Source organism: Carassius gibelio, chromosome B9 (assembly GCF_023724105.1).
Source record: "Carassius gibelio isolate Cgi1373 ecotype wild population from Czech Republic chromosome B9, carGib1.2-hapl.c, whole genome shotgun sequence".
NCBI lineage: Eukaryota > Metazoa > Chordata > Actinopteri > Cypriniformes > Cyprinidae > Carassius > Carassius gibelio.
Genome location: NC_068404.1, coordinates 15,177,763 through 15,193,304, shown reverse-complemented (window position 1 = coordinate 15,193,304; position 15,542 = coordinate 15,177,763). Strand labels below are relative to the sequence as shown.

General features: G+C 37.9%; 1 protein-coding gene across 1 annotated transcript; it reads right to left on the bottom strand.

Annotated features, from left to right (window-relative positions):
* Window positions 1–979: 979 nt before the first annotated feature.
* On the bottom strand, window positions 980–14,490 carry LOC127964526 (enhancer of polycomb homolog 2-like). The gene is made up of 14 exons (XM_052564747.1): window positions 14,098–14,490; window positions 12,367–12,526; window positions 12,120–12,265; window positions 9,716–9,922; window positions 9,242–9,390; window positions 8,897–9,026; window positions 8,604–8,813; window positions 8,431–8,514; window positions 6,354–6,493; window positions 5,918–6,207; window positions 4,359–4,480; window positions 3,777–3,919; window positions 2,126–2,410; window positions 980–1,890 (listed from the first exon to the last, which is right to left on the bottom strand). The coding sequence occupies exons 1-14, from the start codon at window positions 14,248–14,250 to the stop codon at window positions 1,818–1,820; spliced, it is 2,292 nt and encodes a 763-aa protein (XP_052420707.1). The 5' UTR covers window positions 14,251–14,490; the 3' UTR covers window positions 980–1,817.
* Window positions 14,491–15,542: the final 1,052 nt, after the last annotated feature.

Here is a 15,542-nt window from a genome sequence, read left to right as displayed (position 1 = left end):
AGCTTTTCTGCATCAGAAACAGATAACATGGTTTGTAGCTTGTCAATGTTTCTAAGATGGAAGAACACGTTTTTGGGTTTTTTTTTGTAACATGGGAGATATGATTTACAAAAGACAAGTTGCTTTCTAATATAACGCCCAGTTTTTTGACTGTAGATGATGTAAAATACATCCGTCTAATTGCAAATTGTAATCCAAGAGATTCTGTGTACTGTTTTTAGTCCAATTAGTCTTATTCGAATTTAATAGGAGAAAATTATTTGTCATCCAATAATTTATATTTAACATGGTTATCTTAGATAATTAAGAAGTTTCATCTGGTCTTGTTGCGATATATAGTTATATATATATATAGAGTATCATCAAGAGTGGAATCTAATCCCATACTTTCTAAAATTACCAAGGGGCAACATGTATATTGAAAATAGCAGAGGACAGATCCTTGTGGCACTCCATATTTTACTGGTGATAACGGAGATGACTCCCCATTTAAATAAACAAAGTGGTATATATGGCTCAGGTGATTGGCTCATAGACTACCATGAGCAAAAAATGTCAGGAAGCAGGTCACAATACTTCTGGGGAGTCTGCCAAACTAGCAGCTTCCTCCTGGCAATACAGCTTGAAGATCTCATTTGCACCCTCTGGTGGTTAAAACCCTTACTTGCGTTGTTAAACATATTAAACCCTAAAAAAAAAAAAAAACACACAAGGGGCAGATCATACTAAGCAGCAGTCACTCACCAGCTGACCACCATAATGCACCCTGAATTGTTAAAATGACTTTTAGTGATCGGTCACGTCCACACTAGCGAGCTCCATGGACTGTCAAACTAAGTTCTTGAAAAGGCCTGTAGGCTTATCTACTTCTCCCTAAACATTGTAAAAACAAAACATGTACGTCTGAGTTATCTTAACTGAAATGTCATTGTTGACGGGCAGCTGTGGTAGTAGATTCACTCATTTCATTAAAAAGGCATTTGAAAACAGGACATTTATTTGAAGACACTGGACTGAGGATGTATAAATTTCAGCATTTATAAACAAGATGGCTGACAGCATTTGTGCCCTGTAGAGTTTAATTTCAATACAACAGCAGTCAGAACCCTGAACAGCTCCTTCAACACTGGTTAACCAGTAACGGTTCAAGACAAATGACATGAGGGCTTCCGTCAGAAGAGTAGAATGTAAATGCCAAAATGAAGATCTTCTGCTCGATTTCTCTTAAGCACATTCTGACGAAGCCAGTTGGTCTCCAGAATTAACATACCATTCTTGTTAAGACAAGGAGAGGAAGGCAAGAAAATAAACCAATTAAAAATGGTTGATATTTCGAGAGGGAAGATCACCCCTTTTGAAAGTACGTATCTGTGAAACCAAATTTAGCTTTCTTCTTCCTATAAAGAAACAAGCACAAAGCATGGTAAACTAGCTATGTCTGCATTTTGTGGTCACAAAATTGGATTTATTTGTACGAGATACAAAAATGTAAACGTTGCAAAATAAATAGTTAAAACAAGTGACACAGGACCTATATTCATGCTCATGATCCCAACATGAACTGATGCACTTGTCTTGCTTGCATTTTCAAGTGCAAAAGCATGATGACAAAAACAAAAAAACAATCTAGGATTCAAGTAACAGAAATGACAGACTAATGATACAAATATACTATTTTACAAGGTAGTGATAATTCCCAATTTTACAAAATGTACACTTATAATATTGACAAATGTCTTAATATTTTGATATGCTGTTATTGGGTATAGGTCGGTGTAGAAGCTCACAGCACTGCAGTCTCTGTGTTTTTGGATGGGCTATGTGACCTCCATGGCGACTGTGGTCTCTGATAATCCATTGAGAGCCAGTCTCTCTGGTTCGTGATTCTCTCTGCAATAGCAATAGAATGTATGATATATTAAACTTTTCATTCTATATTTGAAATTGAAAGATACAATAAACTAGATTTTTTTTTCTCTAAATTTAAAAAAATACATGTATTCAGCAAGGATGCATTAAGGATGCCACTACTGTCACTTTTGGTCATTGTTTTTCTTTTTTACAAAAAAAAAAAAAGTAAATAAGCTAAAGTGCATAAGAATAAGCGTTGTGTCTGGGTTCAGACCTGGCAACGTCGATGGCACTAGTGGGGGTGACTTTGGGTACCCGGTCCAGACTCCTAGCAACACTGGCCAACTTTAAGGCTGAGGGTGAAGGGGCGCACAGGCGTGCACCGTGGTGCGTTTGGGCAGGTGACACAGCGCTCACGGTGCTCAGGTGCCCGTGGCCGTGAGGCAGAGACTGCGGGACGGGCAGCTGTGGGCTAGATGCATTCGTCATCCGTACTAAAGAGCCTGACTCACCACCACCTCCACTCTGTACAGAACGGTTCAATTTGGCTTGTCTAAAGCTTCCTGTAGGAGAAAAAAGAATACATTTCAATAATCAATAATTAATCAAATATGCTTAACTTTCTTTAAATTAACCACCAAACTAAGATTATTATCTGTCCCGGTCCTGTCCACACTGCACTGGCTCCCTATCAAACATCGTATAGATTTTAAAATATTGCTTATTACTTATAAAGCCCTGAATGGTTTAGCACCTCAGTATTTGAATGAGCTCCTTTTACATTATACTCCGTTACGTCCGCTACGTTCTCAAAACTCAGGCAATTTGATAATACCTAGAATATCAAAATCAACTGCGGGCGGCAGATCCTTTTCCTATTTGGCGCCTAAACTCTGGAATAACCTACCTAACATTGTTCGGGAGGCAGACACACTCTTGCAGTTTAAATCTAGATTAAAGACCCATCTCTTTAACCTGGCATACACATAACATACTAATATGCTTTTAATATCCAAATCCGTTAAAGGATTTTTAGGCTGCATTAATTAGGTAAACTGGAACCGGAACACTTCACATAACACCGTACTTTCTACATCATTAGAAGAATGGCATCTACGCTAATATTTGTCTGTTTCTCTCTTGTTCCGAGGTCACCGTGGCCACCAGATCCAGTCTGTGTCCAGATCAGAGGGTCACTGCAGTCACCCGGATCCAGTACGTATCCAGACCAGATGGTGGATCAGCACCTAGAAAGGACCTCTACTGCCCTGAAAGACAGCGGAGACCAGGACAACTAGAGCCCCAGATACAGATCCCCTGTAAAGACCTTGTCTCAGAGGAGCACCAGGACAAGACCACAGGAAACAGATGATTCTTCTGCACAATCTGACTTTGCTGCAGCCTGGAATTGAACTACTGGTTTTCGTCTGGTCAGAGGAGAACTGGCCCCCCAACTGAGCCTGGTTTCTCCCAAGGTTTTTTTCTCCATTCTGTCACCGATGGAGTTTCGGTTCCTTGCCGCTGTCGCCTCTGGCTTGCTTAGTTGGGGTCACTTCATCTACAGCGATATCGTTGACTTGATTGCAAATTAAAACAGACACTATTTCAACTGAACAGAGATGACATCAATGAATTCAATGATGAACTGCCTTTAACTATCATTTTGCATTATTGAGACACTGTTTTCCAAATGAATGTTGTTCAGTGCTTTGGCGCAATGTATTTTGTTTAAAGCACTATATAAATAAAGGTGATTGATTGATTGATATTATATAAGTCTCCAAATAAATGTGGTTCTCATTAACAGGTTTGTTGTTATCCCCACTAAGTTATATAGTATAGCATTTTTATTTGTAAAATTCTGGAAATAAAACATAGCAACAGAACTACTGAAAATTTTAGATTTCAATGACATGAGGTTGCACTTGCCTGAATTGGGAAGAACGCCATTGACACTAGCCATCTGGGGCCTGTTTTCATTGTTGGGGGTGTTGACCACAGCAGAGGCAGCAAAGTGTGCACTAGCCGAGTCCAGAGTCTTAGACTTGCAGTCAGATGACGCCGTGTTCTGTAGAAGAATTATAGAAATAACCTGTTTTCAGCACTCCACCAGTTGTTGCAAATATACATTTCTTTTCATTATTATTATTTTATTCAAATGTTATCAAACTGTGTCATTTAATACTAAGATTTTTCAAACTAAACATGCTTACACTACCATCTAAATATTTCTGATGAGGAATATTTTATATTAAATTAGAATAAAAACTCAGATTAATCACAAGCTCAAATCACTTCCGTGAAGTGACCATCACATGTTCCCTTTGCTAACTAACTTCTGGAACAGATTCGGTTGATCACTTTCGTTTGGAACATCCCAACAAATGCCCTTCCTAAAGTGCCCTTCAAGTGCACAAAAAAGCTGTTTTGAATTCGCCCATGATTACCGAACAGAATGGGGGTGAGGTTTAGCACCATAATGACTGTCTTTTAGTGTATAGACTCACAGGCAGGTGTGTGTGCAGCTCTGGTGCGGTCGAGTTCTGCTGGAGTTCCTGCTGCTGTAACTGTTTGTGCATCTGAACCAGCTGCTGCTGATGGGAGTGAAACTGTTCTTCTGTGAATCCACCTGCATGTGCAAGATATACAGCAGAAATTGATGTGCTACAGATTTAAAGAACTTTATAGCAGCAATTTCATTTTATTCCGCTAGGTGGCAGTAAAGTAACTGATGTACTACGTAAACCATCACCACATTTATGCACCACTTCTTCAGCAAAGATGCAATAAATGGGAAAAAAATTAACTGCTAAAAAAAGTTTTCAAATAAATTCTGTCCTTTTGAACTTTTTGTTCTTCAATGATTCATGAGGAAAAATGTATATGTTTTGACAAAGTGACAAGGGTATTTCAACATTAATAATAATATAAATGTTTCTGGTGCACTAAGTCAGCATATTAAAATGATTTCTGAGAAGTCATGTGACTGACGACTTGAGCAATAAACGCTGAAAATATAGCTTTGCCATATCAGGAATAATCGTATTTTAAAATATACAATTTCAGACCTAAAATATTTTAAAATAGAAATAATATATTTATTTCAGAATATCACTGGTTTTACTGTATTTATGATCAAATTAATGCAGTCTTGGTAAGCTTAAGAGGCTTGAGATAAATGAATAAGAAACGTTACTGACTTTTAACAGCAGTTAATGTAAACGTGCAATTTTGTTTGTTAAATGACAACGGGTTCAAGGAATTATGCCGTGGCAAAAAAAAGATTCAAGGTAAACAATCTGCATAAATGCACTGAAAGGGCTTAACAAAACTGAAGTGACCTGACATACAGCCAAGTCTGACAACCCTCTACATTGCGAGTAAATCACTCGCATATGTGACTAAATGATGTCTAATATTAGCCAATGGCTAAAAAATTCTCAGATTTAACTTCCCAGTATGTATGTTGGAGGCTCCAATTTACTGTTACACATTTATTTTATTGTAGATTTTCATTCTCATCTGTTGACATCCATTTATTGCATAACCGATGGGGGTTTAAGTGATTAATTACCAAGTGCTGCATTTTGACACATTTTTGTATATTTTACCATTTAGGTGCTAAAAGATGACTTTACATTATGTGTTCTGTTCCATCTCTGAGCACATGCACAGAAATCCTCCAAAGGAACAGCGCAAGTTCTCACTCCTGCTTTTAAAAACAAGTGCAAAAGTCACACAACATGATTTTACTGATTTGCAGGTCAAATTGTGCTTTTACGGAAGAGGCGAAAGCACAGAACGGGGTGCAATAATTGATTTATCTTGTATTGTATTTTCATAATCATTGGAGGCCGGAATCAAAATCGTATTTTGATTAATTGCACAGCTCTAATGCATAGTGCACTATCATGTATCAGGGAAGTGCAGAAATAACCGAAATCAATTGGCAAGCCACATTACAAATAACGGACAAGCCAGATTTGTTGAAAAAACCCTGGACTAAACTGAAAGTTACAATTTAGTTCAATAACATTCTGAATCCTGTTCAGCTCAGATGCCTCACCTGACACATGGTTAGAGAGCGGCGGTGCTCCACCTTTTTCCACCTGCGGAGTCCCTTTCTTGTCTTCACCCCTCGCGTTCTCCTGCAGCGGCCGAGGGCGGAAAAACTTCCACCTGCAGGCCTGGATGTCACTCAGGAGCTGAGTCAGTGAGCGCTGAGGGTTGTGAGAGTTCGTGTTTGTGTGGACAGGGACGTCAGGCACAATAGAGTCAGTGGAGGGATAAAACATGTCAGGGTCCAGATGCCTGAGGGCACGGTCCAGATCTGATGAGGTGCGATCCAAAACAACCCTGATGGATTACAACAGGATTACTACTAATCTGAACTAAATCAATTCACACCACACACTGTCTCTACAGAGACTCAGACTTCATTACAGAATTTTTACGAAAGATGAATGGGCAAATGAGAAACTGTAAATAGAAGAGTAATGTACCTGCCACCTCTGCCCACCCTCCCGTGAGCCACTGCGATGCAGCGTCTGGGCACAGAGAGAGCGGTGAGACAGTTCGGCTGCCACAGTCGCTCCTGACCCGTCTGCTGCCTGTGAGGAGAGCAGCTCTGATCCACCAGCGGCTGAGAAACACACCACACACTTAACAATGGCAAAGGAAACGGCCAAAGGCCTAATAACATGAATATCTCTGTCACTATAAAAGCAAGTATAACAGTCTACGACATCTAGAAACAACTACATATAATAGTTTGGTTTAGTTTCATGATATTCACATGCACTAAAGCCAAGCAGTCTTTGTCCATGTGCTTTATTTTACATGCCAAAACAAAAAAACACCCCTTCCAGTCTCATAATCCATGTATTTAAGAGTGTTCATTACTGCGAATCAATTATTGTGGTTTCAAGAATACATTCAAAACAATGATCTGATGCGATTAACATTCACATGTTTTTAAAAGTCCTCAGACAGCATTTTCTAGCACTTAATGTTTTAGTACAGCAATATGATCTTATATATGATTCTTGAAAATAATAATAATAAAATACTTTATTTGTGCTTATTTCAAATAATTTAAATGCAGTTAAATTTTTAAAATACTTCATTTGCTTATTTATATTTCCATAACATCACCTTTACATAATGTTTTAAATAAGAAATTATCTACTTGACAACAATGACAGACTGAAATTAAATAATGATTTGGGGGTCAGGACCCACACATCCAAATGTGTGTGTGTGTGTGTGTGTGTGTGTGTGTGCGCGCGCGCGCGTGTTTAAGTTTTTCGAAGTCTTCAATGTAAAAATGAAAAATACAATCAAACCTACATTTATTGAGACACCTTCAACATTTCTCACATTACAGTTTTGCTATATATATCAAAAATTATATCTGGTGTCCGAATCATTTTTGTTTTGACTGTTAAAACTACAAAGTAATTCAGACAAGAGCAGTGAGTGATTTTCATTTTCTTGGATTAATATTACAGCAGCCAGTAGCTAAATTAGGCGCGGTCACTTTAAGAGACGATGAACGCATCAAATAAAATACACATCCCATTTTTTTCCTCAACTGTTTACTTTCACTTAAGAAATAACTGACAGTTTTTTTTCGAGCATAATTTCCAAGGTGGATATTTTGACATATTTTGTATGTATTTGTCAGCACAAGAGCAAAAAGAAGCAAATTCGATGTTCAAGTGTTTTGAGACGCCTTTCTCTGCTTGAGCCCTGAACACCAGAACACCGCGAGTATTGAATTTGGCTCTTTCACATCTTTTTGTTTGTTCAAACTGCGATTTGTATTTGTTCGTTCAGTTGCAGGAGCAACTTCGAGGAGAACAGAAGAGAGCTCGGTTCAGTGTCGCTGTCCATGATATGCGACTATCTCTGCGTGCGCACCGAACACAGCGCACGAGTAACCAGCTACTCTGTTCAGCTTTTCGGCGTCTTGTTTTTGGATGCTTTAATATTTATATCGACAAGCGGTAAGGCTTAAAACACTTGAAAAAGATAAGCTTTCATGACGATGCGCAGCAGTGGCCCGTCAACTGCCCTGAACAGTATATATATATATATATATATATATATATAAATAAAAGTATAACTAATACAATAACTGGTGGTGGATGAGGAGACAATGTAAAGACAATGTAAAGCGCTTTGAGTGCTTAGAAAAGTGCTATACAAATGTAAGGAATTATTATTATTAATAATAATAAAAAAAAAAAAAAAAAAAAAAAAAAAGTTATATTACACACAAGTTTTTAAATTAAAATATGATACAAATTCTAAAACTTTTTATGTAAAAAATTATACTAAACATCTCACTTAAGATTTGGATTCCTAAAATGTAATTTTTACATTTTTTAATTTACAGAAACTATAGTAAAAGTGGCCATGGTTTCAAATAAGTTTTAAAAACAAAACTAGGACTATGGGGGATTCAAATATTTTTGCAGACAGGTTGAGAATCACTGCTTTACACTATTTCAGGGAACCTTAAAAATCACCCAGCTCTGGCACAAGTAAAGCACTGATGTAAAACGGGAAACTCACAGCGTGGTAACTGCAGCCAGCTTTCCGTCTGAAGGCAAAGATTCCATCAGGATCATTCTCTTCATCTGGCTCTGAAGCTGGAGACTTCAGAGGAAAAAGGAGAAACAAAAGACAATGTCATTTAAGTAAAAGCACTAAATACAACATTTACATGAGCATAACTGTGCACTGACCAATGGGTAATCCTCCTCTCCAGAGCTGTGGAAGTCATATTGTTTAATGTCTGCCTTGTTGATGGTTTGCTGTCGCTCTGCCCGACCAGGCTGGTGAAATGTATCAAGTCTGGGCCTCTTGTTGTACTTTTTATGGGAACGCACAAAGTCAAAGTGAAGCTCAGGCTTGACTGTGAAGGGGTGGAAGTGTTTGGGCCCGGATTTGTGTGACTAAAGGAAAGAGACAGGAGAAATATTTTTATAACGACTGTTGAGCACAGCAAGCCATTTCCTGCACACAGATATTTCCTTACCTTAATTTTGCTCTCTGTCTTGTGCCGACTGCTTAAGGGTAAGGATATGGGCGCAGGGTAAATGGTCTTCTCTGCTAGAGGTACAGTGACCTCATTCAGAATCTCTCCTGAGAAGTCTCCAATCTGATATCTAAAATACACAACACATGGAAAAACTAGTGTAAAAACCAACTTGTACTTTCCAAGTTATTTAAAGCTTAATGAGTTATGAAAGAGTTGAGTCACCTTACACTCAACAACCATTCAAGCAGTTAAGTGACCCAAAACACAGTTTTATTTCTATAGTGTATGGAACAACAGAAATCATCTTAAAGCAGCTTTATAAAAAGAGCAACATTCACTCACCTTTTCTCAAACACTTCCAGCGTCAGATGCAGCAGCTCTCGTTTGCTCTTTTCTCTCTTCTTGATCATCTCCAGGATGCTCATGGTTCGGCTGAACTCTCTCCTCAGCTTTAGCATCTTCTCATAAGACACCTCGTCATTCTTACGATTCTACAGAGAGAGATAGACACACAAACAGATAGTATGAATTAAGAAATATGCTGGACAAAACAAATACATTGGGCATTTTAAAAAATATGTACTGGTCACCCACTTAATATTAGCTAGGAAAAGCCAGAACTGAATGCATTCTGCAAAAAGCTGATGTAAATTAAAATAAAATAATATTAGTAAAAATCAGACGCAACATAAGGAGGCCAGTTTGAGGCACAAACATGTAAAAATATTCCAATTTGGAAAGTAATAAGTCTTGTCTGAATGCCCTCTAACAATACTGTTTGAGGAATGCATGACGAAGCACAGAACGCATGCATACCTTCCTAGTCTGCATCTTCTCTGTGCGACGCCTGAAGGCCACGTAAGCATCGTTGTTGCTGGAGCCATCTCTCTTCTCCTGCTTGATCTGAGGGATGAGCGATGGGCCTCGGCAGTTCTTCCTCTTCCTCACCCAGTAGTCATACACTGACTTCAACAGGTAGTCATCTTCATTTAGCAGCAGCTTGGCCTCCTGAAGAGTGACCAACTACACAAAAATTATTAGAAGAGAGAGAGAGAGAGATTGAATGTGTGTGAATAAAAGCTAAAAGGAGATTAAAGCCAATGATATTTAGGACCAAGATAATTTGTCACTTGGTACATCAAAAATATGACTAGGACAATACATACTAGGTTTTCTTCCAGTTGCAGTGAGAATAATGGTCTGTGTCGACCACATTGTGTTTTCTGTGATAGATTAATGCCATAATCAAGTAATTAATTATTTTATTCATCTGAATGACCTGAAAAAATGTATCACAGTTTCCAATAAAACCTTACAGATGATTGAAATTTATGATTTCTGAAGGATCTATGACACTTAAGCCTGGATTAATGGTTACTCAAAATTCAGCTTTTCCACCACAGGAATAAACTGCATTTTAAAATATATTCAAATAGAAAATGGTTACTTTTAATCGAATTAATATTTCACAATATTACGTTTTTTACAGAATTTTATTATTGTAAACAAATACAGCCTTAATACACAGAACACATTCTTGTAAAAAGGTTCAACCATCTCACAGACTCCCAAAACTTTGTATGGTAGGTTTATAGTAATAATAATTTATTTCACTATTGGCTTTAATATTGTATGTCCTGCAACTAGTGTTGTTTTTGGCGGACTAGTTTTTGTCTAGTCTTTGTGTGAAGCTGTCATTTTAGTTTTTATTAGTTTTAGTACTCTTACTCGTACTCCCTTTAGTCTAGTCTAGTTTTAGTCGACAAAAACTGATGACATTTATCTAGTTTTATTCAATTAAAATTTGAATTTAATTAAAATTAATTACAATTTCAGTCTCTTTTTAGTTATGCCATTCTATTTAACCCAGTGAGTATAGTACAAGTACCCAGCACAGACGAAACCAAAATGTTCTTTTAGCCAAACCCATTTCAAACAAGGTTATCTTATAATTGTTACTATATAGACTCTAGAATACATCCATTTCAGACACGGAAGACTCTCATTTGAATTTACAACATTTATTTTACCAACCAAACATGTCAGAAGTACACACACATACATTTTAATAAAATAAAAACAAATAAAATAAAAAATATTTTAATCTGCTAATTTTTCCTACCAAATGGACCATCGGCCCATTTCTCTGTGTCAAGGCAGATTTATCCTCGACGCATCCGCAAGTTCACTTGGGTGAGTGCAGAAAATATGACGTCATTGCGGTGTTGCCATAAATTAACTCATTTCGCGAGGCTGAGTGCACGGCATTTTTTTTTTACTTTCCGCACAGCATCCAAACATGCATGAACATGCCGAACATGCACGTCTGTGCAAGCGTGTGTGTGAAACAGCGCTTTAATGTGAAGTTCAAACTCCATCAGGTGCTTTTTGACAGAAAACATATTAAGTACTTTTAATTTTTCTTGTATAAAAAACAATAAGAATTAATTTAGATATTAATTATAAACTATTTGCTTACAGTTGTCTTGTGTTTAATGTGAAATACAGTAAATAGTTTAAGATTGTTTGTTTTAAATTTGTACATGAAGAAATTCTTAATTCATCAGCTCTTCAACTCACAAGACTTGTACTGGCGAATGACGACTTCTCACCGGTGATTCCTGACAGTTTTAGAGGACAATTACTCCTCGTCGCTCCCCTGTCGTTTAAAAGAATAGTACAATGGCGAACGCGACAAGTATAAAAGTCTCGTCAGTTTGGGAAGGTGTGCTCGCAGTCAACGGAGCCAGAGAAAAGTATAAATCCCGCTTAACTTTGTTTGCTCATTGCTGTCATCTTCTAAATAATGCCGCGAGTGGGACTTGAAGAAGTGATGTTGCCTGCGTCTGGCCAGTGCTACCTGATGCAGCCATTGAAGTGAGACACAGGACACAGAAATACTGCTAAATAATAATAATAACGCGAATAAATGAGACGAAATAATGTTATAACATTTTGTCTCAATTTGGTCAACGAAAATGAAGAGACGTTTTAGCACAGTTTTTATTTTGTTAACCACATTAAGTCTAGTTTTTTTTTGTCAACAATATTGCATCAAACATTTAATTATAGTCATTGTCACATGACCAGCATTTACATTGCGTCTCGTTTTCGTCACGTGATAAAGGTTCGTTGACAACAATCTTTAGTAATAATTTTCCATGAAGAAAGCAACACTACCTGCAGCAAAACCAGATAAGAAGCACTGACTTGTTATTACCTGGTTGGTGCTTGCCTTCTCTAACCGATCCATCATGATCTCAAACTGGATAGGTTTGAGCTCCATTTTTCGGTTGAGCCGGTTCAGTAAAGTCTCATCCTCTGAGTCCATATCATAGTCAGGCAGCTCGTTATCCAGACCCAGAGCTAGTTTGGAGTAACCGATTGAGATTCAAATTCAAATCGCACTTACTTGTTTATTTAAATCAAGAAATGAAAGCATCCAGTAGGATCTGAGGGTCACTCACGCTGAATGTGGATGAGCTGTTTGGGGATGCGAAACTCTCCTTTGTAAAGGCGATCATAATACGTGATGTTACTCTCAGCCTCTGGCACAGGGATGACCATACTCTCCTTCTTCTCCCTGAACACCTGCTGGGCAGAGATGGCCCTCTGGAGATGGTGCTCCTGTAACACACCGTGAGAGACAGAGAGAGAGAGAGAGAGAGAGAAAGATGATGAGTAAACCTAATTCTTCATTCACTGAGTGGGACAACTCAAATTTGTGATAAGGTTACACCTTACATGCCTAAACAGAATAGATTTTGTCATCTCATCATACATTACACAAAGTATTTCCATTAGCAGAGTGAGACCAGTTCATTAAGCTGAAACTGATGTAGCTGGACTCAGCAATAAGAAAAAGTTCAAAACTCACACAGAGAGGGAAATAAGAGTTGGGCAAGTATGACTTCTAATGCAGCTGAGAACAGCAACGTGATGAAACCCGCTGCAATGGCTTACACAGCTCGCAAGCATACAAATGAACTCCAAGTCATTCCAATGAATTTTGGTTTCATAAGACCCACTGTGGTAGATGGTTCAATAATAGAAAGGTGAGCAGTTCATTATCAGGTAGGTGAGGGGAGCAAATGCAATCTGTGGCACACATAACTCAAGTTAACATGTACATCTTCCTTGATCAAGATGCCAACATGGCAGTTCATACTTGTGCTCTAATAAAACTCACTTCACTAACAAATAAAATGAATCAAACTGAAGAAATCTTCATCTGCTGCACATCTTTCAAAACAGCCGAAGATGTCATGACAGATGTGTCAACAGAGATAAGGGGGTTGTTTCCGTTTTACTTGACACAATGTGACAACAACAACATGGCTTTTTACCTGTTGGTTACTAGGACTTGGACAGTTCCAATTAAGTTAAAAAAAAAAAAAAAGGGGGTTTTTTTTTTAAAGAAAATTGTAGAGTAGTAATAATAATAATAGTAATAATACAATAAATTTTAAACTCTTAATAATAAAATAAATTTCATTATGTAACTCCATAAGCCATGGTATATGCTCACACACACAGATTTATGTACAATAATAATAACAAAAACGACAAACAACAAAACATTACATTTTAAAACATTACAACATATTTTAAACCAAAAATAACTAATATTTTGATTAAATAGTTCAATTAAATACTATTTTAACATTCAACTTTTCATTACAAGATAGAAATATGTACCATGGTAACATCATGGTACTCTTATATATACAATAATACTGAATGATTCTCATATTAATATACAATTGTATTATATGACACTGAAATGTGGGAGATAGTCATGACTAGGGCCCGGTGCTGCAGAAACTAAACATCAAAACAAAATAATCAAATAGATTCAGGTTTCAGAAGCACGCCGTTCAGCTCGTGTATTCCTGTAGTAACATACGTAACTCTCTAACGCATTTACGCAAAAAGGCTGACGTCAACGCGCATTAGCCACTAGCAAATGTCTCAAGTAAATAACCTTGCTCACGCCACTAGTGTAAAAGATTTCCCACGACTACGCAACTGTCGTAAATTCTATACGTAACCTAGAGCCTTAGAACGCTGCTTGCGGATCCCTTCGAGCAGAGAGCGGATTTACGTACTAAAACGTACGTAAGAGAAACGTGAATACCAACACCCTGCTATGCACCTGAACCTTATGAAAAATTATGAAATTAAAATAATTTACATACCGACTCCTCTTCCTTTTCCATCCCGGTTGGCATCTGCGGAACTGCTCGGTTGATGGAGACGCAGTCGGTGAGGTCCGGGAGGTCTTTATTGCGGTAGATCGGCAGCGGTTTGGCGGCGTCTAGCGCTCGCGCGCGGAACGAGAGTTTACTCATTGTTTTCAGCGATCACAAACACACTAAACACGGATCATTCGGTACAAATACACACACGAGCCGACGGTTCTCTCCGCGGCCGCGCTCAGTGATGTCCCTCCGATCGAAATCCGGCGGTTAAAGGCATCTCTGAGCGAGTTCTGGTGTTTTTTCAAGGGCTTTTTTTTCTCGGCTGGTGAGAAAACATGGCGGACATGATCCCGACAGTCCGCGCGACACTGCCAAAGAGCGTGAGCGGGAGCGCGCGGTTGCCGCTGCGCGCGCACCTCCGGCAACACACGCGCACACGGTGTTACGACACGCGGGCACGAGGAGCACGTGCGTGCGTCACAGAGCTGTCATATTATACATTTGTAGACAGTCTGTTACACATCCCCAGTGGTGTGTGTAATGTGTTTGCATATGCGACGTAGCCAAAGATGGCCTACAATCCAAAACTGAACCAAATTTTCAAGATTTTGGGCCAATGGATGTTTAGATTGAAAATCCCATAGGCTAGGCCTATTGATCGACAGTTTTTGTGCATTTGGGTGGGGGAACATGCATCCTTCGATCTAAATTATTGTCGAACTGACTGTCTATGAGCCTGCCAATCCAGTCTTATGAGAAAATGTTACTGTTTTATGAGGAGATATTCACACGGAAACGTAGGCCTAGTAGTAAAACCAAATAAACAAAAAACATAAGGGTCCGTCCCCCAGCATTACTTTCGGGTTATTTTTTAAATATGAGCATTGATTGTTTTTAATATAAGAAGTTCTATTTATAGCAAATGTAAAAGCCCTTTCACACCATAAAGGGTTATTAATAAACCTGAGGCTAAAAGAAAAGTAAATTTGCATCTGTACAGTAGAACACAGGAGAAAAAGGTTCAACATTGAACTGTTAGTTTTTCTAAAGTCATTTTTGCTTATTAGTATGGATCAACTAGATCATCAAAGGTCAGCAACAAATTCGCACAGGATTAGTATTACCTGCAGAATATGATTTTGAAATTATTCATGTTTTGTTTTCATTTACAAATGAAACTACATGAATGATTAATTCCTCAACAAAACACTAGTATTTAATCAAATATGACAGACAAAAACAATCAGTTAATGAATTTATAAGACTGCAGGTTGGATTTGTTTTTTTATTCATGATAAACTTTATTTGAATGCTGACTATTGCACATAACACAGTCCAGTAGCCAAGGCCTATGGTTAATATAATATAATAATATAATAATGCAATAATTTCTCTAATAAATAATATAATAACTTCTTAATTTTGAATAAAATATTAATGAA

Excerpts from the sequence above, each read along its gene's own strand:
- LOC127964526 (XM_052564747.1), bottom strand. The coding sequence starts at position 14,250 with ATGAGTAAACTCTCGTTCCGCGCGCGAGCGCTAGACGCCGCCAAACCG. Across the intron at positions 12,266-12,366 it reads ACAGCTCATCCACATTCAGC|CTCTGGGTCTGGATAACGAG; the intron begins GTGAGTGACCCT and ends ACTCCAAACTAG. Across the intron at positions 2,411-3,776 it reads GTTCTTCCCAATTCAGGCAA|CTTTAGACAAGCCAAATTGA; the intron begins GTGCAACCTCAT and ends TCCTACAGGAAG.